At 41.9% G+C, this 22,749-nt stretch overlaps 1 protein-coding gene across 4 annotated transcripts in view; it reads left to right on the top strand.

The window, feature by feature from the left end:
* Positions 1 to 19,443, top strand: part of Abhd3 (abhydrolase domain containing 3, phospholipase) — a 55,547-nt gene extending 36,104 nt beyond the window's left edge. For 2 of the 4 annotated variants that reach the window (XM_087592628.1, XM_087592627.1), the window contains 2 exons: positions 7,893 to 8,005; positions 10,968 to 11,333. In XM_087592628.1, the coding sequence (XP_087448754.1) occupies positions 7,893 to 8,005; positions 10,968 to 10,999 (145 nt within the window). In that variant the 3' untranslated portion in view covers positions 11,000 to 11,333. 4 annotated transcript variants of the gene reach the window in all.
* Positions 19,444 to 22,749: the final 3,306 nt, after the last annotated feature.

Below are 22,749 nucleotides of genomic sequence, written 5' to 3'. Positions count from 1 at the left end.
TCTCTTCCCCACCAGTCACTGATTAAGAAAATGCCCTCAAGCTTGCCTACAGCCTGATCTTATGGAGACATTGTCTTAATTGAGGTTCCCTCTTTTGTGTCAAGCTGACTTAAAACTATCCAGCACAACTAACCCCTTGTCAGCTTGACACACGGACGCATCACTGTTAAACCACCTTTCCTTTCTCATTCATTTCCAAGATCTCACATTAAAAACAAATAGCTTTTAGAGTCCAGTCTCTTTAAAAATCCAAAACTTCTCGAGAGTTTGAAATCTATTGATTCCTATTTTAAAAATTATCAAAATTAAGTACATATTTTCTTACTTCAAAAGAGAAGAACCAGGATACAGTTGTGATCCGAACAAAGCAAATCCAAAACCAACTGTATAAATGATGTCCAATATCTGTGATCTACTCACAATCTTCTGAACAGCTCCAAAGGGCTTGAGTCATCCGCTTCACGCTCTGCTGTGCACACAGCTCGTCTCCTGGGCTCTGGAGGGCTCCATGCCACTGCTGCTGCTGTCCTTGGTGGCCATCCCATTGTACTGGCATCTCCAAAATGCTGAGGTCCCTTGCAACTGGACTACATTTTCACCAGTAGCGTCTCCTGGGCTCTCTTCGTGGTGCCAAGCCTCAACTTCTCTGCATGACCCCTTCATGTCTTCAAAGCCAGTGCTGTGTCAGAACTGACCATGTTTTGGGATGATTGTGAAAGGACTTTGAAACTTTATGCAAAAAAAGAGCTGTTGAGTGTTCAGTATTTGATGAGTTGTTCTGTGTCTCTTACACTATCACGTTCAGCTGCCAGTGTGAGGTGCAACCTTGGCTGCCTATAGAACACAGCTCTGATTGCTCTCAGAAAACAATCCCCAGAAGATTTCACTTTAATGGTGCTGGTCTCTTCTTAATCACCACTGATTTTTTAGCTCCAGCCAACCAGCATTGAATATCCCAGCAAAGCAAAGGCTTCATTTTAATAGTTCTGATATCCTGTTGACCACAGCTGATTCTGTAGTCCCGGCTGAACAGAACCACAGAGTCTTAATTCAAAATAGCAAATGCCCCAGATAGAGACTTTAACTTTGCTCTGAATCTTCGTTAGCCAGGCCTCCATCTTCTGCACTGTCCTCAGCTCCTACAGAACAACTCACCAAGCATTGAACACTTGGCTTTTTTTACACAAAGTTCCAAAGTCCTGTCACAATCCTTCCCAAAACATGGTTGTCCGTCACAGCAACACCCCGCAGTGTATTAGCATAATCACTTCTAATACTTTTAAAGTAGTTATAAAAGGATATAATCACAACTATTTTTGGAACTCAGTATAATAGCGTTTTGTTCCAAAAGGACCTAATTCTGACTGCAGTTTAGACATTCAACATGTTGAGTATTTCTTGGGTAAGATCACAAGAGGCCTGTATTGATCACTGACTCTGATTTTGGCATTTAGAAGCCTTGGTATCCTTTTCTTTCTTTCTTTCTTTCTTTCTTTCTTTCTTTCTTTCTTTCTTTCTTTCTTTCTTCCTTCCTTCCTTCCTTCCTTTCTTTCTCTCTCTCTCTTTCTTTCTTTCTGTCATATATATATATATATATATATATATATATATATATATATATATATATATATATTCCATACATCATGGTTTCTGTTTCAGTCTAGAGGAAGTTTTGTGTTTATTTATACTTCTTGTCTCAGAAGGGATTTTAGCGTGGCTGAGGCCAGAGCAAGAAAGATTTAGAGAAGGCATTAAAAAAAAAAAAAAAAAAAAAAAAAAAAAAAAAGCAAAGGCTGAGTCAGCAAAGACCAATCAGGAAGAACGTCTTCAACTGAAACTAGCCCAGGAGACTGGCAATGGTGAAGTGGAGTCTGGGGAGGCCAATTGCAAAGTGCAGAAGTAAAGGCTTTCCTGGTAGAGATCAGAGATACACTAAGAAGGTGCAGGGAGTGAGTGCTGAGGCCCCTGCAAAGGTTAGGAGGTAGAAGTGTTCATAATATTGTCCTCCTTCCTTACTAGTCTGGCAGGGATGAGGCAGTCTGAGGAAATGAGAGCCTGCACCCACCTTGCTGAGGCTGCTCAGTGTAGGAATCAGACAGACCTGGCCCCAGCAGATGGAACCTCAGGCAACTGGGAGTCTCTGAAGTAAATAAGACCTTCTCCTCTGCCTTTGCAGATTGGTTTTCAGAGATAGGGACCTAAGAGTTCAAGGTATCCACAAACGCTGTATTCTTACTGATTGCTTTCTAAATTAATCTTGCGAATGTAATTCCCCAACATAACTTTATATCCCCCAACATAATTTTTTTTAATTAAAAAAAGAATCAAGAGCTAGCAGGAGGCTTCTAGAAAGGATTAGGGACACCTCTATGGCCTGAGGGAGAAGAACAAGCTGCACAGAGGCCAATGCAGCCAGTCATGGGTGAACTATCAGCTGTGTTCCCTCAGGCACTTCCTGACTCACATTGCTCTGCTCAGGCCGTGAGTCTAGATGGCTCCTCAAGTTGGCCTGAAGGCAAGTCCGTGAGGGCATTTTCTCGATTTCTTTTTAATTTTTTATTGAAACTAGGCTCTTCGCTCATACAATACATCCCAACCACAGTTTCTCCTCCCACCATTTCTCCTAACTCCCCTTTCCTCCATACCCATCCCTACCCCTCTAGTGCTGTTTCCTTTTCAGAAAAGAGCAGGTCTCTTAAAAAACAAACAAACAAACAAACAAACAAACAGCCAAATAGGATAAAACAAGATACAGCAAGACAAGGAGAAAGCCCTCACACGGATTGGATAAGGCAACCCGTTAGGAGGAAAGAGTTCCAAGAGCAGGCAGAAGAGCCAGAGATAGACCCACTCAGTATTGTTAGGAGTTCCACAGAGACACCAAGCTAGCAGCCATAGTTGCTGCAGACCACTGAGGGGAGTGTATCAGCAGAGGGACCAAGGCTTAGATTTCAGGTAGAGAATGGATTCAGCACAACAGACAGACAGAAACTTGAGGTGTGTGTTGCTGCAAAAAGCTTTACTTCTTGGCATAGATTTAAGCAGTTAGAACAGGTACATCATAATTGGCAATCATCCAGCTCTTATTCATCACCCCACCAAATGTCCCTTGCAAGGAGGAAAGCTGAACGTACAGTCTAGGAAACAATTCTCAGCTGCAGACAATAGTTTAGAAAACTGCAGTTATACTGCCAGACTTGTGGACACCAGATATGCATTCAACATTTACCTTTATTTTAATAAAGTTTAAACTCTATGTGTATGCCCCCTCAAGATAATATGGAAACTTTTGTAACCATTCTATAATTTCTTTCATTTCTTGCTCTAGGTTAGTTTCTCTTTCCCTTCTAGTTAACTCTTGATAAGTTTGCTCAACTTGTTGGGACTTATCCATGATCTTTCTAAAAGAGTCACTACTTTTCTGAATCATTCTAAACAAAACTTTCCCAAAAGGGGGAAAGGATTTTTCTGGAACAGTCACGTTCTTTTGGTTGGTTCTCCCCCCCCCCCCCCCCCCCCCCCCCGAGCTGGGGACCGAACCCAGGGCCTTGCGCTTCCTAGGCAAGCGCTCTACCACTGAGCTAAATCCCCAGCCCCTAGTCACGTTCTTAATAGCTGCAATTACTTTCTCTCCTATTTGCTGGGAACTAATGGGTGCAGCAGTTGAGTTCATCGCAGCCGTTGAGTTCATCAGGACCATGATGGTGTGAGACGTTTCCGTCTCTGAACTTTCAGTTCCTGAGACATCTAAAGGTACATGACCATCTTCCCACACTGCTATATTCTTAAAATCAGATATTGTTGACAGGCTTAAAGTTGCTAAGATCACCAAGGCTAGAACACAGAAGGCACCTCCACCACAAGCACAGACCCTAGTCATCATCTTTTTGTAGGGAGACTGCCAGGGACCTCCAGGAGGCCAAGCCATTCTAGGCACAGGCCTCTGTCTGGATAGAAACGAAGCATAAGAGCTTCATGTCGCACAGACTCCACTGGAGGGGGTGTGGCACATAGTATATACTCAGAGGACCTAGTGCAGACCATGCAGACCCTGTGCTTGCCATTGCAGTCTCTGTGAGCCCATGTGAGCCCTGCCAGGTGGGCCATATTCTCCTGGTGCCCCCTATCCCCTCTGCCTCCTACAGTTCCCCCCATCTTCTTCTGCGGGATTCTGTGATCTCTGGGATGGGGAGGGTGGACCAGCAGAGACCTCCAATTTAGATTCTTTTTCTACATAATGTCTGACTGTGAGTCTCTGCACATACTCCTGCAGTGGAGGAAGCCTTTCTGATGATGGCTGGACAGGGCACTGATCTAGGAGTATAGCAGAATATCATTAGGAATCATTTCATTGATTTTTAAAAAGAGAGTCTGTTGCTGGCTGTCAGTGTCCCTAGGTAAGCAAGTAAGCCTGAACTTTGCAAGAAAGGTAGCTGAACTTGAGCCCTTCTATGGATTTTACTTCAGTTCTCTTGCTTGAGTTCCTGCCCTGATTTCTCTTGGTGAGACTATAATCTGGAAGTTTAAGTTAAAATAAACCCTTTCTTCCTCAAAAAGAAAGAGAAAGAAATGCGTAAGTGATTAAGGGGGTTTTAGGAATAACAATAGCGTAGCTCCTGCTTGTTTTAAAGGCTTAGCATGGGCTGCCAAGCCTGAAAAGAGGCTTGGGTACATCTCTTAGACTGAGGAATGGCAGATGTGAGCCCAGCAGCAGCTGGATGGCCTCCTTCCCCACTCTTGGTCCAGCCCCCACTCTGCCATTGTTCTCAGACCAGAAGCCCTCAGCCCTGGCTACACACTGGTGTGCCTTCTATGTACAGCCAGAGGAGCATAGGCTGTTCCCAGCTGTGACAGGAAGGCAAAATGGTCACACTGGCCTCAAAGCTGAGAGGAGTCTGTATTTTCATGGCGAGTTATTGTTTTAAAAAAGTAACATTCTCAGGTAAATGTTGGCACGTGGTCATTTTTATACATCTGTCAGTGGCAAGAGGAACAATTGTGGGGTTGGGGATTTAGCTCAGTGGTAGAGCGCTTGCCTAGGAAGCGCAAGGCCCTGGGTTCAGTCCCCAGCTGGGGGGGGGGGGGGGAGGAACAATTGTATGTTGAAATGCTGATTTTATTCTTGGGACTTGCTTTTTCTTTTTGAGTTCCTTACTTGACGAATTCATAGTCCAACACTATGTATAGTTTTCTTAGGAACAATGTGGGCAGTTCACTAGGAAGGGGACAGAGGATGGTTATGATTTTAAAAGCAAATCACACTGTAGAGATGGGTTTAAGAACACAATTAGTCCTATTATAAAAATCCTGCCTTGTGGTGGGCAGATCCATAGAATTATTCCAGGGTTGCTTTAAACAAAATTATTAAATAATTGCATACAGATCACTGGACCTCCAATGAGGTATTCAAAATTAAATATTCTAAGTTCCAAACAAAGTCTTAGGTGTCCTGAGTAAGGATTAGAAGTGTAGTAAGCCCCACTCAGAAGAGGATTCTGAGCGTGGCTCCTACCACAGAGTAGCCAGGTTAATCTCCTCCCAGAATAGCTGTATTTCTTTACCAGCATGGTTTTACTCAATGTAAATATATAGTCTACTTTCTGTTGCTTTGTGCCTATGGAAAAATGACTTAACTTTGCTCATTTAATTAAGATTTACTCCATTTCCTCATGTGCAAACAAGGAAGAAGGTGACATCTGAGGTACTTTTGTTTGCTTTTTGAGCAGGGTTTCTCTGTGTAACCTTAGCTGTCCTAAAACTCACTCTGTAGACCAGGCCGGCCTCAAACTCACAGAGATCCACCTGCCTCTGTCTCCCAAGTGCTGGGATTAAAGGCATGCACCACCACCTGTCTTATTTTGGCACTAAGATTCTGAGCCTAGAATTTTCCACAGGGCATTTTATTATCTTTTAGCTATGTGTAAATGTATATGTGCCTGCATCCCCACGTGTGTATGCATACTTCACTTAAAGTGTGTAAAGCAGTACTCTTCATAACTATTCCACAGATTTAAAGCTATGCAGGGGGAGTAGACACTGTCTAGTATAGTACAATGTAGGAATGATTTGTCACGACAACTCTCATGACAAACTCCTCAGTCACCACAGATGTGCCATGGTAAAGGATGTTTTCTTTTGGGTTTCATTGGGTTTTTCACTCTACAAGTGCATTTAATCCAAAAGGTTTTTTAAATATCTCAGCTTAGTGACTCCCTAGCCAGTAAAATGTTATCAGAATTCTTAGCCTTTCAATTTCATCCCCTCACTTACAAAATAGATATGACAATAGGGCCTCCCTCAGGCTTCAGTGAGCACAATTCATTATGCAGGAGACCTCAGCAGGATAAATTGTCAGGGTGGCATTGTCTTTGTAATATTTAATACTCATGCATTTCATAGAGATGACAGTGGGCAATAGAGATGAGTTTAATTGGGTGGGTATTAAAAAATTGTAGTTTACTACAGCTACTCATTAGTACTTGATTGGTAGGTGATAGATCCGTGAGCTTCCTGTTGTGCTTACGGTTTTCCACAATATTAAAATCAGGTGGTGACTAGTTTCAGTGTTTGTATTACTGTTACTTGGTCAGCATGTAGTTGGATGTCAGTTCATCTGAGCTCACAGATACAGATTTCAATAGCTCTGTTGATGATTTTCACATGGAAACTGTTTGTTTTTACTGTGTTACATATTGAGGCATAATAACAAGCTTACCATAATTTAATATTTTAAGCATTTATTGCAGTGAAGCACAGCTGAAACTAAAGGGATACAGTAACATAATAGAAAATAGCTCATAAGCCAGATTTTACACTGTCTTGTCTCAATAAACGCAGCTCCTGGAAACCTCACTTCTTCCCTGGGCAGACAGCACTCAGAGTGGAGGAACAGTTCCCTGGAGAGATACTAGCCAGGGTTTAGATTGTCCTTTTTGCCACTAAGATGGTCTGACTATATGCAGCCCAGGCATGTAGCTCAGGAACTCAGAGATCCACTCACTGTGCCTTCCAAGGGCTAAGATGAGAAATATACTTCACATGTTCTCTCTTTGCTGCCAGACTTCTGCCATATGCACACTCCCAGGGAAGGACTCATGCCAGCCAGTGCTACTCTACCAATGTAGTGTCCCCACAGGGCTGACGTTGATGTCTGAGCACATGAAGGAACAGATTAACGAACTGGCCAAGAAAGGCCAGACTCTCCCAGTTGGCTGTGATCCTGAGGGACTCACATGGTGTGGCACAGGTCTGTTTTGCGACTGGTAGTAAAATCTTGAGAATTCTTAAGTCAAGCATCTAGAGAGGAACAGAAAGGAAAGGATAACGATTGTGACAGAGAACAGAATTCACTGGCTGGCTCATTACTGTAGGACTAAGCAGGTCCTTCCACCCGACTGGAAGTTAAGAGTTGTCTACAACCTCTGCTCTAGTGGCTTAAGTTCTCTTCCATATATGAGCAATAAAAAATCCCTTAAAAATAGACTAATGTGCACCAGCATACTCAGCAATTTAACCTTTTTACAGCACTATTTGAAAATAGTTTTTGCTTGCTTGCTTGCTTTTTTAATAATGAATTATTTTGCCTTCTAGGGACCATACATTATATTTTCTCTCACAGATTGCATATTTGCATCTGTCTTAATTGAAGGTATTTGTACCAGGTTTGTCCTGTTCATGTCAAGTTTTCCTTGTACATTCAAATTTTTTTCTTTTAGTGCCACCAAATCATATTGATTTTTAAGTGGCAGATATGTATACTAGAAGACATTAATAATATGTACAAATAACGGTTTTTGTGTATTTGTGATTTTTGCTGGTTTTTTTAATTAATCATTTCTACTCTGTACAAATCATTCCACTTATATTTTAACAACAACGCCCTTCTTGTCCAGACACCTCGGACTTACTGCTGCGCAAACACTGAAGACTTGGAGGCGGTTATCCACCACGTTCACAGCCTGTACCCTTTGGCCCCCTTTCTGGCAGCAGGCGTGTCAATGGGAGGGTAAGAAGTTTTCTTTCCAAGACGCCTGAGAGGCACACAGTCCTGAAGGACTGTCTGGGAGGACTGTAAGCTAGCTCAACACGTCACTATGAATGCTTGAGTTTCTTAGTGCAGCTGAAGGCAGGCAGGAAGGGATGAGCCCAAGTGGATTTTAGAATTGTCCTGGGTTCTGGGATGCAAAGGGCACAGCAAGCCCTTCTTGGGGAGCGATCAAATAAACATAATTTTGTTACTCTCCATTCCAGGTTCTTTGTTAAGCTAAAATGGTTTATGCATGAGCCCTTACACTGGGGTTCTCTTGGAACTTTTTGAAGATTTATGTGTATGTGTGTGTACTTGTGTATGTGTGTACCATGTCAGGGTATACAGTGCCTGAGAAGCCAGAAGATGGCACTGGATCCCCTGAAGCTAGAGTTACAGGCAGTTGTGAACTGCCTGCTGTGAGTGCTGGGAACTGGACTCAGGTCCTCAGGGAAAGCAGCAAGTGCTTCAAGGTGGAGCTTTTCTGGTCCCCTTTTGGAAATACGAATTATCAATCACCACACTTATATTTCAGTAATGTCTAATATTAATAACTGTTAAACTGTTGTGTGCTTGTGTGTGCGTGCGTGTGTATGTGTGTGCCTGTATGTGTGTGTGCTTGTGTGTGCGTGCGTGTGTGTGTGTATGTGTGTGCCTGTATGTGTGTGTGTGCTTGTGTGTGTACCTGTGTGTGTGTGCGCGTGCGTGTGTGTGTCTGTATGTGTGTATGCTTGTGTGTGTGTGCCTGTATGTGTGTGTGCTTGTGTATGTGCTTGTATGTGTGTGCTTGTGTGTGTGCTTGTATGTGTGTGCTTGTGTGTGTGTGCATGTATGTGTGTGTGTGCTTGTGAGTGTGTGTGTGCTTGTGTGTGTGCGGGTGTACGTGTATGTGTGTGTGCTTGTGTGTATGTGCTTGTGTGTGTGTGTGCGCTTGTGTGTGTGTGTGTGTGTGTGTGTGTGTGTGTGTGTGTGTGTGTTAGGGAGAATGAGCTGAAGGAAATCTAAAGCTATTATCTAGTATTTTCTTGTCCTTTAAGACCTTCTTCACTGTTGTCCAAACTTACCTTTTAATGGATGTTAGACAAACACTTTACCACTGAGCCACATACCTCAACCCCAGACCATTGTATTTCATTTTTTTAAAGTTTTATCTAATGGAAAATTCTATTTTGCAGCAGAAGAAATCATCAAAAAACAGGCTTAATATATTATTTATAATAGAATATATATATATGTATATATTAAACTTTAGACATTTGCCCCTACCAAGCCCTATAAGATTAATGCTATTTATTTCTTTTTCATTATAATACATTAGAATGTATTTTATTTTACATTCCTGGTGCTCAGGCACACTTATTTCAAAAGCTGATTTGGGGGCCTTGATCGGTGTCTTAACAATTAAGAACATGGGCTGGGGAGATGGCTCAGTGGTTAAGAGCATTGACTACTGGTCTAGAGGTCCTGAGTTCAGTTTCCAGCAACCACATGGTGGCTCGCAATCATCTATAATGGGATCCGATGTCCCCGACTGGTGTGTCTGAAGACAGCAACAGTGTACTCATATACATGAAGGAAATAAAATAAAACTTTAAAAATTACAGTTAAGAATTCTTGCTGCTTTTATAGAGACTTAGTACTCAGCACCCAGATGGGACTTACAGCTCCTGTTCAAGAGGGTTCTAGTGCCCTCTTGTGACCCATATGAGCACTGCATGCACATGGTGCGCAGACAAACATGCAGGCAAACACACATATAAACGCGATTCACCCTTTTTCTTTTTCAGCTGTTTTTAAAGCCAGTCAACAATTAAAGCAGAAAATATTTTTCTTAACTTTATATTCTGGGTGAACCTGCCATCTCAGCGTTCAGAGCATGTGTGCTGGCAATAAAAGTCCTCATGACTCTAGCCAGAGCTTTTTGGATTCTGATTAAAAAAAAAAAAAATCCATCTCTTACATTAGCATGGAAGGCCTGACTTGACCTAGTAAGAGTTCTGAACGGTGCGGAACAAGCAGAATAAGAGTTCTGAACGGTGCGGAACAAGCAGAGTTCCCAAGTTGTGCTTGATGGACACAATGTAGCGACGTTTTTTTTTTTTTTTTTTTTTTTTTTTTTTTTTTTTAGTTCACACCGTGAGCCTGAAAAGACGGAATGGGGGTTGAAACTCCTTCCCTTAATCATATAAATTCATGACTTTTTTTTTTCAAGGCTAGCTCTTACATAAAGAGGCCCCAATTGTCTATTCAGAAGCTCTTGGAAAAGGCCTATTCATCCAGCATTGAAACCTCAGGCAGGGTCTGACCATTAGATTAGCTTTTCCAGCCAGCTGAATATTAATGTCTTGTAAATTGTTTGAAGGAATCACCCCTTCTAGTTGCCTAGCACTGTGACACATTCCCAAGTGGATGCATTTTCTTTTTCTTTTGGAGATGCAAACAACAAAAGCATAGCGGAGCAAGGGTTTCATGCCCAGTGAGCCGTGGTTTGGGTTACCCAGCACCTTGACACCTAGGGCCAAGTATGGGCTTTGAACCAGAACTGAGTTAAGTCAAGAAACTCTGCAGTTCTGGATCCAGATTCTATTCTTCCAGTGAGTTGGTAAATGCTTTTTAAATAAAAAGAAAATTCATAGACAAAAACTAAAGAGTATCTCTGCATACAGCCATTACCCCGGCTTCAGCAATTATCAGCTCGTGGGCTAGCAGGATAACCAGCATCACTCACTTCTCCAGTTCAATCACAGTTCTGACTATTATTAACTAAATCTCAGTCATCATTTTATCATTATTTCAGATGGTACTGAGTAGAGCATGTGCATAGAATGTGGGAGGACCTGGGTTCATTTCCTGGTACCTCAAATTAATAAATCAGTAGAATCACTTCTGGGCTTTGGGCTGTGATCTACAATAAACACAGTATCCGTTCTTCTCACTTCAGTGTCCGATGAAGCCTCTGTCCCTGGACAGTAGCTTAAGAACATTCTGGAGCAGGCAAATGGAATGGGATGGATATTGCTTTGCCTACACAGTGCATCAGCCTTGTATCACAGCGCCTCAATGGAGTAGAGATCACAGAAGGAAATCTGTTAATGTTTCAATTGGTAGCTGTAAGTGCAAGAGTTGTCAGTTTCTGTAAAATCACAACACTCTCACACACCAGAACAAGGGACCACACTTCCTGAACATCACTACGAGTCCAGAGTTTGCGTTTACTTCCTGATGATGGAATGCTCACACTTCCCTGTTGTGTGTTTTTTAGTTTTGTAGTTTGATATGTAGTTACCAAATAAAATCCATTCCTTGGCATTTAAACTGTTTGGTCCATGAATTCTTTCTCCATCTAGCTCTGTTTCCCCAGCATGTACCCTTCCCCCCAGTTGGTGAGAGAATGGGGTCCTTCTTTCAAGATAAAATAATAGCTTTTGGGGGGTAGCACTTTGACTTTAGTTCACTGAGGAATAACCAGGAGTTGCCTCTAAAGATGTGCATGTGCCTATTTCAGGATCTTTCAACTTCCTTTACAAGTGTTCTGATTGTGTATTTTACCAGCCTCCGGCCATTATCTGACCTCCAGCTAAAGTGTAAAGAGAGAGAACACTATGGTGAACTCTTCCCAGGACAAAAAGCATCCTTCAAATGGCTCCGTGGCCATAGCACTGTATGCAAATCATGTGGTCATTCTAAAGGGTCATTGTCAAGTCATGTGTGATGGGGCACATTTGTAATTCTAGCATTCCTGGAGGCTGAGGGAGGAGGCTTACAAGTTTCATGTCAGCCTGAGTAAAAAGAGTAAACTCCTGTCTTGAGACAACAGGGCTGGCAAGATAGGTCAGGAGGTGAGGGCGCTTGCTGCCTGCATGATGTCCCCAGTTATCCTGGGTTCTACAAAGTAGAAAGAGAGAACTGATGCCCTCAAATTCTTCTCTGATCTCCACAAACTTGATATAGCCTGTACGTGCATGTATACACACATACACACAATAAATAAATGTAATTTAATTTTTTTTTTCAAAATCTAGATGTCCACTTTTCATAAAGATTCCCTACCCTTGTAAGTGATTTGTGTAAAAGATAATGCGGGAGTATCTTAGCTGTTTCCCCTATTTCAGAACCTAGTGTGTTGAAGAAACTACATATAGAGCTACAGTGAGCGGTGCACTGAGGCATCATCCACCATGGTTTGAAATGTTGAGCACCAACTCAGTCCTTGTCCCTCTCACTCACATAGAACTTGACTAGAACTGAGAAAATTGAATACAAGGAACACAGGAAAACATGTGACAGGACATAATAGGGAAGATCCCAGTGTACATTAGAGAACTGCTTGGGGTGGATCTCTTCCTTGTTGTGTGATTTATTCCACCATAAGAAGAAACTTGCAGGAATAAGTGTGGGCTGTTTCACAGTTTAGCCAAGTGTAGTATCAGAAATCATGTGGGTCAGGCATGGTGCACACTTAACCTCCCAGACTCAAGAGGCAGAGGTGGGAGAATGCAAGATCCTGTTTCAGGGAGCTAAAAAAAAAGTACTTTAAAATATAAACATGAACAATAGGCAGGTAACATGCCTCTGAGTAAAGGTGCCCCCCACCAAGTCTAATGGCCTGAGTTTAACCCCCTGGAACCACATGGTGGAAGGTGACTGACTTTAGCAAGTTGTCCTCTGACCTCCATTCACACATGCACGTGTCTTGTACACACACACACACAAATAAATACATGTACACATTCTAAGAATATGAATATGAGGAGAAAACAAAAGGTGATCTTTCCAATGTGCAGGACTTAAAACAGTAGTCATGGGTGATGGCACAGGCTCAGCTCTTGGGAAGCTGTCCCAAGGTCCCAGGTTAGGCATCCCAGGAGGGTCAAGCATTCATGGTCACCCACCAGCGTAGGCTGCCTGCGTTGGTTACTTACCAACCCCACCTTGTCGCACAGAGTTCATGGTTAGAAAGGCAGTGTCTTAAGATGCAACCAGTCACAGTCTTGTTTCTCCCTGTTTTAGAATGCTGCTTCTGAATTACTTGGGTAAAATTGGGTCCAAAACCCCTCTGATGGCGGCTGCAACGTTTTCGGTTGGCTGGAACACTTTTGCTTGCTCAGAGTCACTGGAGAGACCACTGAACTGGCTGCTTTTTAATTACTACTTGACAACTTGCCTCCAGTCTTCAGTTAAGAAGTAAGTCATAGTTAAAACCTTCTGTTACCAAACATTTTAGATTACACAACCCAGCACTATGAAATTTTAGAGTATAGCACTACCTGTATTTGCATATTTATTTATATCATTTATTTTTGTACCAAAATGTTGTAATAATTTTTAAGCCCAACCTAGGATTTCTACTCCACCTTTGACCATTTAGTTTCCAGATAAAAGACATTCAACCTTTATATTTACAATGACTTAAACAACACAGGAACTGGGCAATACCTAGTGTCTATGATATCACAATCTATTTACCAATAACCCTGAGTTATTACTCTATATTTCATCTGGGCTGCTTTAACTCCAATTGGCTAGCCCTCAGTGCCATGTTTTTATGGTTCACCTAACTCATGGCAGCTTCTCTTCCTCTCTACCTTCTCTGAACCCTAACGGTTTTCCTCTGGTCACAAGCCCAGGAAACCTAAACCCCACCTATGTCTCTTCTGCCCAGCTATTGGCTGTTGGCATCTTCATTTACTAATAGAAATCACTTAGGGGTAGGGTCAATACATCACTCAGGTCTAGATGCAGACTCCAGGTATTGGGGGCACAATAGACAGCAAGCCCAAACCTTATTCTCCAGATTATGAATGCATACCAAAAATTATAAGTTAAAAATATAGATAAAAATAATGGGGGTTGTGGATTTAGCTCAGTGGTAGAGCACTTGCCTAGCAAGTGCAAGGCCCTGGGTTTGGTCCCCAGCTCCGGAAAAAAAAAAGAAAGAAAGAAAAAGAAAAAGAAAAATAATGATGCATTCTATCTATGTCTCTGCCCTCTATCCCCAACCCCCTACCCGCCCACCCTTCCACCCCACTTAGATTTCCTGGCTGTTATTCTTTCCCAAACCTAATCCTTCCTCAGGTAATGTGGTAAAAGTGTCCTGTGCAGCTGGGCTGGTGGCAATACCCCTTTGATCCCAGCACTCAGGAGATAGAGGCAGGCAGATCTCTGAGTTCAAAGCTAGCCTGGGCTAAAAGGTGAGCTCCAGGACAGCTTAGGTGACATAGAGCCTGGATTGTGGGGTTTTATTGCTGTGAAGAGACACCATGACCACGGCAACTCATAAACATTTCATTGGAACTGACTTACAGTTCAGAGGTTTAGTTCATTATCTCCACTGGGGGAAGCATCCTGGCACTCAGGCAGACATGGTGCTGGAGGAAGAGTTGAGAGTTCTAACAGCAGAAAGAGAGCTTGCATGCCACACTGGGCATAGCTTGAGCTTCTGAGACCTCAAAGCCCTGGCCCACAATGACACACTTCCTCCAAGGCCACAGCTTCTCATAGTGCCACTCCCTGTGGGCCAAGTTTTCAAACACTTGAGTCTACGGGGGCCATTCCTATTCAAACCACCACATCTGACTCAAAAAACAAAAAAAACAGGGGCTGGGGATTTAGCTCAGTGGTAGAGCGCTTGCCTAGGAAGCGCAAGGCCCTAGGTTCGGTCCCCAGCTCCGAAAAAAAGAACCAAAAAAAAAAAAAAAAAAAAAACAACAACAACAACAAAAAAACTGAAAGAGTGCCCCATGTTGAATAATACAGCTTCTTAGGCATGTTCTTCCGAGCACGGTGTGTTTTAGAAATGAGAGAACATAAGCTGGCGAGATGGCTTAGTGGGTGAAGGTACCTGCCGCCAAGCCTAATTATCTTAAGTTCATTCCCCATAGGAGAGAATAGATACCCTCATGGGACTTAGACCTCTACACACACACACCAGCACACACATGTGAATACCAAATAAATGGGTTTTTTTCCCATTTTAAGAAAATTTATTCTAAACGAGAAAGAAATAGAATGTAGTTTATTTGTACAGTCAAAGCTCACGGTTCTTGTAGCTCCACAGTATTGTCTTTGCATCTGTTTTTCTGTGCACCTTCTAAAGTGAATCCAGCATGTTGGCACAGAGCAGACAAATGGGTCTATTCTTATTTCCTTAATGGCTAATACTATTTTTTTGTTTATTCAGTACTGGGGATTGAATCTAGGATCTTATACATGCTCGGCTTATGCTCAATCACTGAGCCCCACCCCAGCCTTACCATGCCTTTCACCATGAATTGATAAATATATATACTCGTGTGTGTGTGTGTGTGTGTGTGTGTGTGTGTGTGTGTGTGTGTGTGATTTATTAGACAGATATATATTGATCATGAAAGAAAAGTGACCAGGGCCAGGTATAGTGAGTGATACATGACTTTCAAGGTCTGCCTAGTGTACAGAATGAGTTCTAAGACAGTTAGGGCTATCTCAAAAAAACTAACTAGAAGGAAGGAAGGAAGGAAGGAAGGAAGGAAGGAAGGAAGGAAGGAAGGAAGGAAGGAAGGAAAAAGTGACCAATGTTTAAAATACAAGTTTACAAAAATTTTAGTTCTAATTTATATACTGGTATGATGGAGAAGCAATTTCTGGGATGGGAAGATGGTAAAAGCACTTGCCGTGAAAGCATGTGGATGTAGATTTGCATCCCTCTAACCCGTAGGGATCCAGACGTGGTAGTATAAGTCTGTGTCCCAGTTCCCTGGGAAGATGGGAGATAGAAACAGGTCTAGCCTAGGGTATGCGGTGGTAGCCTGGTGTACACAGTGACAGATAGTAAGAATAAGGTGGAAAATGGGAACCTACACCAAAGTTGTCTTCTAACCTCAACATATGTGACACATACACACACACACACACACACACACACACACACCACACACACCACACACACACACACACCACACACACACACACACACACACACACACACACACACACACACACACACGAAGGAGCAATTTCTTCAGTTAACTTACTTAGCCTTTTTTAGCATATTGACTTTTTAGCAGCAGTGTATAAGACTTTGTTATAAGACAACCTATAAGTTATTTCTATTATTATAAAACTAGTTTATTCTTTCTTAATTTAAAAATAGTACTTAAGTGTCTGGATATGGTAATACACACCTTTAATTCCAGCACTTAGGAGGCAAAGGTAGATGGGTCTCTGTGAGTTCAAGACCATCCTAGTCTACAGAGTAAGTTCCAGGATAGTCAGAACTACACAGAGAGACCTTGTCTTGAAAAACCAAAGGAAAAAAATAATAAATTAAGCCACTTAAAATACTACTTTGAAAATGAATGTTATTGTACTTACTACTCCTATATCTGATTATTTAAACTCAAAACATTTTCATTATATTTTATTAACTTTGTGTAGGCTGTATGCTGTGGAGGTTGGAGAATAATCTGTGTGAGTAAATTCTCTTTCTACCATGTGGATCCAGAACTCAGGTCATCAGCCTTGATCAGGAGTCGTCCCTCACCCACCGGCCCAGGAAATATTTTAGTAGCAGTTTTGTGCCCCATGCCAGACTTTACGATTATCTGGTTTTATATATATTCAGTTATGACTAAGGTAGAGGTGATCCTAAGGTTGCGTTTTGATATCTGTCTTGTTCCAGGCACCGGCATATGTTTGTGGGACAGATTGACATGGACCAGGTCATGAAGGTGAGACAGAGCTTTTTCTCATACGTCCATTTCCTCTCATGACTCCAAGAGCCCGTTCCATTTGGTTTTGCTTTCCAGGCCAAGTCGATCAGAGAGTTTGATAGGCGGTTCACCTCCGTCATGTTTGGATACCGTACGCTTGATGACTATTACACAGATGCCAGTCCAAACCGCAGGCTGAAGTCGGTGGGAATTCCAGTGCTGTGCCTGAATGCTGCAGACGATGTTTTCTCACCCAGCCACGGTAAGCGTATCATCCGACTATACACTTTGGCATGAAGTAACCTTCTTTTTCAGACTTGTTAGTTTTACACTGAGCAATCTCTCCTGCCCAACTGACATTCTTGAATTAAGACAGTATAAAAGTTAATTCTTGAATCATTTTTTTATTACAGCATCCAAGGGAAAAGACTAGACCATTTTTCTTTAGAGATGAACATTTAGTCCAAATTTGCTTCCAGCATTGAAGTACTCAAGGACACTGTGTTTCTAGACTCTTTTCCAGGTTAAAGGGAAGAAAACTTCAAATTCATTTACTTTGGGACTCTAGAAAGAAGAGCAAACAATGACAGATTCTCCCCAGGCAGAGAGGCTGGCACATAATCTGTTGAAAGGACCAGTATTTGAGAGGAACAAGTGGTTATACTCACGTGAACATACAAAATAGCAGAGTTCTAACCGGTCTGAATCTGTGATAGCAGACGGTCCCCTGAGACACTGAGCACATGACCTAAGACACTTAGATTCTATCAGGAAAACCAGATTTCTGTTTGCTTGCCCTATGTCTTAAGATAATGTCTTGCTAGCCCAGGCTGCTTTTCATCTTCTTGCCTCAGTGTCCCTAGTGTTGGGATTAGAAGCATGTAGAACCATTCCAGGCAGCTTAAAAAAATCATAATGCGAGACATTGTATGACCAGCCTTTTTGAAAAACGATTAGAAGTGGACTTGCTGGAAGACATGTAGACATTGCTGTTAGAGTGGTTTATATTTCACTCCAGCTGTTTGCCAATAATGTCTCACCTTCTGTTGACTGTAAATAGAAAACAGGAAGATAGAAAAAGATATGATCACCCAGACTTAGATATCTCAGCAACAGACGGTGAACACGCATCACCATTGGTCAGAGTTGTATTTATTTTTATTTTTGCTATTTGTATATGTCTGCTACACACACACACACACACACACACACACACACACACACACACACACAACATTTGGAATTTTAAGTCCTTTGTAAAGATATCAATTATCTTTAGAAATTTAAATTCATGTAAAGTTAATCAAGATTATACAGAGTGAATTTACAACTCTCACAAAGGTTGGCTTAGTCTTAATTTCTCAAAACAAAAATCAGCCTATATTTTTATTTTATTGTATCTTGTCTTCTGTGTGTTTGTGCACTTGAGTTCACACATGTTCAAACATGAGTTCACATGCTACAGCACGTGTGTGCAAGGCAGAGGTCCTTCTGTCTCCACACCATGTTTGTCCCCAGATAAAATTGAGGTTATCAGGCTTTGCAGAGGTACCTGGGAGCAGAGCCATCTCAACAGCCCAGGAAACAACCTTTATTTTTAGGTTTTATAAAATCTTGGCTTGATCCTTTTAAAAATAAGGATCTAGCACAAGACTATAAATATGAATTATCATAAGAATATAGATGGTTAGTATAAATAAGTCAAACTCATTGCATTTAGCCATACTCATTACAAGTATTTGTTTAAAGTTTTTACTGATTAGAAGTGATAAAGTATACTTTTCCAAAAAGAAATGTTAATGATCTCTCTCTCCCTCTTTCCCCTTCCCCCCACCTCATTTACCTGTTTCTCCCCTTCTCTCGCCCTCTTCCCCTCTCCTTTTGCTTCCTCTTGCCTTTACTGCTTTCAATTCCTCAAGCTATCCCAATAGAAACTGCTAAGCAAAACCCTAATGTGGCTTTGGTCCTTACATCGTATGGAGGCCATATTGGTTTTCTGGAGGGAATCTGGCCTAGGCAATGCACTTACATGGATCGAGTCTTCAAGCAGTTTGTGCAGGCCATGGTTGAGCATGGACATGAACTCTCCAACATGTAGCTTCTTGGCTGCATTAAGCCTGAACAACTGTTGTTACTGCAGTTGAGCTCAGTGCATGAATTTTAACTACTGAAGGTAAAGCTGATCCAACAGCAGATGGGTGAAGAGGTCGGCATGACATGCAAAAACTACTTCTTAGGGAAATAAAACAATTTTGTAGTAAGAAACTAAAAATAGTTTAGATTGTTACTGTAGTAGATCTTATTTTTCCTATGCCTTACCGAATATGACCTTAAAATTAAGTAGTCCTTATGGAAGAGTTGCACTTAACCAAAACTATTGTGTAAAGAGATTTTAATTCCTCAGGGTTTTTATTTAGGCTAATATTTTTAGATTACTCAGTTTAGGTGACTTAATAGTACTTTAATAACTGTTAAGAGATTTTAATGATTTGAACGTAAGTTACAAGAGGGGCATTCATAGTAACAGGATAAAGGATAAATTGCAATGTGTAAGTGTTTCTTCTGACATTAAAAGGCAAATGCAACAATGTTAGACTGACTTCTATATTTGCTCTCTTCTCTGATGATATTAAATTAGGGCTGATTTATGTTTTATAATTATTATTTACATGCTTATTTTTAAAATAGTATTTGTGAATACATATATTAAAATAAATTCTATCATTTTAAGTTGTTTCTTTGTGAGTTTTTAATCTACAAAAGTAGAGCCCTGTTGGGTATGGTGGCATAGAGCTTTAATCTCAGCACTCGGGAGCCACGGGCAGGTGGACTGCAGTGAGTTTGAGGCCAGCCTAAATATAATTAGCTCCAGCCAGCCAGGGCTGTATAGTGAGGCCTTGTCTCAACACAGGGGAAAAAAAGGCTCAGAGCATAATATCTAAAGAGTAGCTAATAATAATGTCATGAATGAATTATCAAGAAAACTTTTCGCTTCACTATTTGCAAAATAAAGGCTGACATCATACCCTACTTAAGCAAACTTTCAAGACTTAGGGATATAAATCAGTTGTTCGGTTGCTTGCCTAGTCTGCAGGAGAGCCTTAGTTTAAATCCCAAAACTAAAACTGATCATGTGGCTAAGCATATAGCCTGTAACCCCAGCACTGTGGAGGTTGTTCAAGGTCAGTTTGAGCTACAAGAGAATCTGCAAAGAGACTCTTGTAATTTAAATCAGCAGGATTAGCTCAGCCACAGAGTGTATACCTATGTCCAAGGCCCTGAATTCAATTCCCTATTACCACAGGAAAAAATAGTAATTTGGTATTTATTGGCAAATTACCTTTTACAGAAGTTGTACCATTCTGTGGTCCCAGCAACAGTGCTGTGATCACTATTCTTATCCAAACTGTTTTTATTTTGTCTTTTGAGCCAGAGTTTGTCTGTTTAGCCCTGGCTGGCCTGGAATTGCTATGCAGATCAGGATGGCTCCAGTCTACAGAAATCCACCAGCCTCTTCCTCCCAATGCTGGGATTAATGGTGTTCACCACCAAGACCTGTTCCAGAAGTGCTTGGATTGGTTTTTGTTTTGATCCGTGTCTCATTGTGCAGCCTATGCTGACCCTGACCTCTCAGCCCTCTGGCTTCAGTGTATCCCTGACAGCGGTAAAGGTGTAAAGGTGTAACCATGCCCCACCCCAAAACTTTGTTTTTATTGTTTGACAATTTCATACATGGAATATAATGCATTTTGATCAAATATATCCCCTCTCCTACCTGCAATTCTTTCTGTACCCACTTTTTTCCCTCCTAACTTTATGTGGTTTTTTTTTTAATTAAATGAATCTACTTAGTATAAGGCCATCAACTGCAAAAAAGCCCGTGAGGAGCTGCATCCAAAGAGAATGAACTCCCCCAGTAGTTACCCGCTGCAAATCGTGCCCCCAGCCCTGAGGCTCAGTGACCGTCGTGTGGTGGGTGAAAAACTCGTGAGAACCAACAGGAATGAGGAACTGTGGCGTAGTAGTGTGCAGCAGCTGTGAACAGCCAAGGTCCTGACCTGACGGGGGCAATGGAGAAATGAAGGAAGGACTGAACTGCAGCCTCTGACTGGAGAGCTTGGGTGTCCTGGGAGCTCAGCATGTCTAGTGCACAGTGAGTGAGTGAGTGAGGAGCGGGTGATTACAGATAAATAAAGAGGCAGGGTTTACGGTATCAGCTGGATCAAGGAAACAGGTTCAACTCCTCTAGATAGGAGCAGTCTCCAGCATAACCATGGGGAGCTATGGTGGACAGTTGTTTGCACATACTGTCAGTGTCCAGACTCAGGCCCCCAAGGCAGGCTTTGTCATTTCCCTCTGATCTTAATCTTGGGCTCAGGCCGGGGCTGGAGTAGAGGTTTGGGTGGCTTTGCCATTTCCCTCTGGATAGAAAGCTCAGATCTTTGACATGGCAGTGTCCAAGTCCACAGCACACATTCACTCAGGACCTGATATGCTCATGGCTTCCTCTGCTCCCCACAGTAGTGATTTCAGTCATTATTGAGCCATTGCACAAATCAAGTCACAGTGGCAGTGACTTCTTGAACAAGACCTGCAAAAGATCGCAGCAGTCATAATTCCACTGTGGATAAGGGAGGGACTCATGAAGTCCCACTCAGCTGACAAAACTTTACTCTTCTCATTGTATTTTACTTACTATTTGGGAAGTGTGTGTGTGTGTGTGTATGTGTGTATGTGTGTGTGTGTGCATGTATGTGTGCATGTGTGTGTATGTGTATGTGTGTGTGCGCGCATGTGTATGTGTGTGTGCGCATGTGCATGTGTGTGTATATGTGTGTGTATGTGTGTGTGTGCGTGTGTGTGTGCGTGTGTATGTGTGTGCGCATGTGCGTGTGTGTGTATATGTGTGTGTGTATGTGTGTGCGCATGTGCGTGTGTGTGTATATGTGTGTGTATGTGTGTGTGCGTGTGTGTGTGCATGTGTGTGTGTGTATGTGCATGTGTGCACATGTGTTAAGGTTAGGACAGCTGAGTCAGTTCTCCCATGTGGGCCACAGGAGACTTGGTTCAAAAAATCAAAGTTTAGATGTTGAATTTTGAGATTCGGTATGTTTAATCTTTATGGTGATATAAAAAGATACCCAAAGGATATTAGAATAAAAAGAAAAGGATACAGCACTGCGTGTAAAGAAATAAAAATGCACACAAGGAGACTCCAAGGGGATATGGAAAAGCTAGGTACAGCAATTTTGTCTAGGGAGATAAACTTAGGAAGAGGAGACAGATGGAGAATATGTCTTTAAAATTCTCTACTATAGTATATATATTCACAGGTACAGGGGCTTGCCGCCAAGCCTGATGACTCGGGTGAAATCCCAAGCACCCACCCAGCAGAAGGAAAGAACGGGCTGCTGAAAAAGCTGTCCTCTGACCTCCACACCATGCTCCACAGCACACACAGACACAAAAGTAAATACATAAGAATTTTAAAATCATTATACGTTTAAAATACAAAGAGAAAATCAAAGGACTATAAGAAACATGACAAGCAGAGAAGCCAGGGGTAGAAACTGTGAGAAACCCAAGATGATGATATTCAAATGCTAGTTAGTGACCCATGAAGAAAGTTCAAGAAATTCAAATGAATGTGAGTGCTCTGTAGTATTGCCAAGCAATGTAATGCAGCCAGACTTTCTAGTAAGTACAAATTGTTCTACACATCAAACTAACTTACAGTATCTTGTCAGATGCCATGATTTGTGGCTATAATGCTAGCATGGGGGAAGCTACGACAGGAAGACAGCCATGAGTTGCAGGCTTGTACATGAATACACGCACACACACATGCTCATATATGCATGCCACAGACACATATGCACACACACAGGCACACACACCAGTCCCTTCATCTGGATGTGATGGGGTATACACCTGTAATCCCAAACAGGAAACATCTGCACATGGAAAAAGCAGCTCTTACATTTCAGTTCCAGCTCTTGTCGCAGCACGGTAACATCTCATTAAAACAGACAGAGA

This window comes from Rattus norvegicus, chromosome 18 (assembly GCF_021556685.1).
Source record: "Rattus norvegicus strain SHRSP/BbbUtx chromosome 18, alternate assembly SHRSP_T2T, whole genome shotgun sequence".
In the NCBI taxonomy this organism is placed as follows: Eukaryota; Metazoa; Chordata; class Mammalia; order Rodentia; family Muridae; genus Rattus; species Rattus norvegicus.
This window is presented reverse-complemented; position numbering and strand designations above follow the sequence as displayed.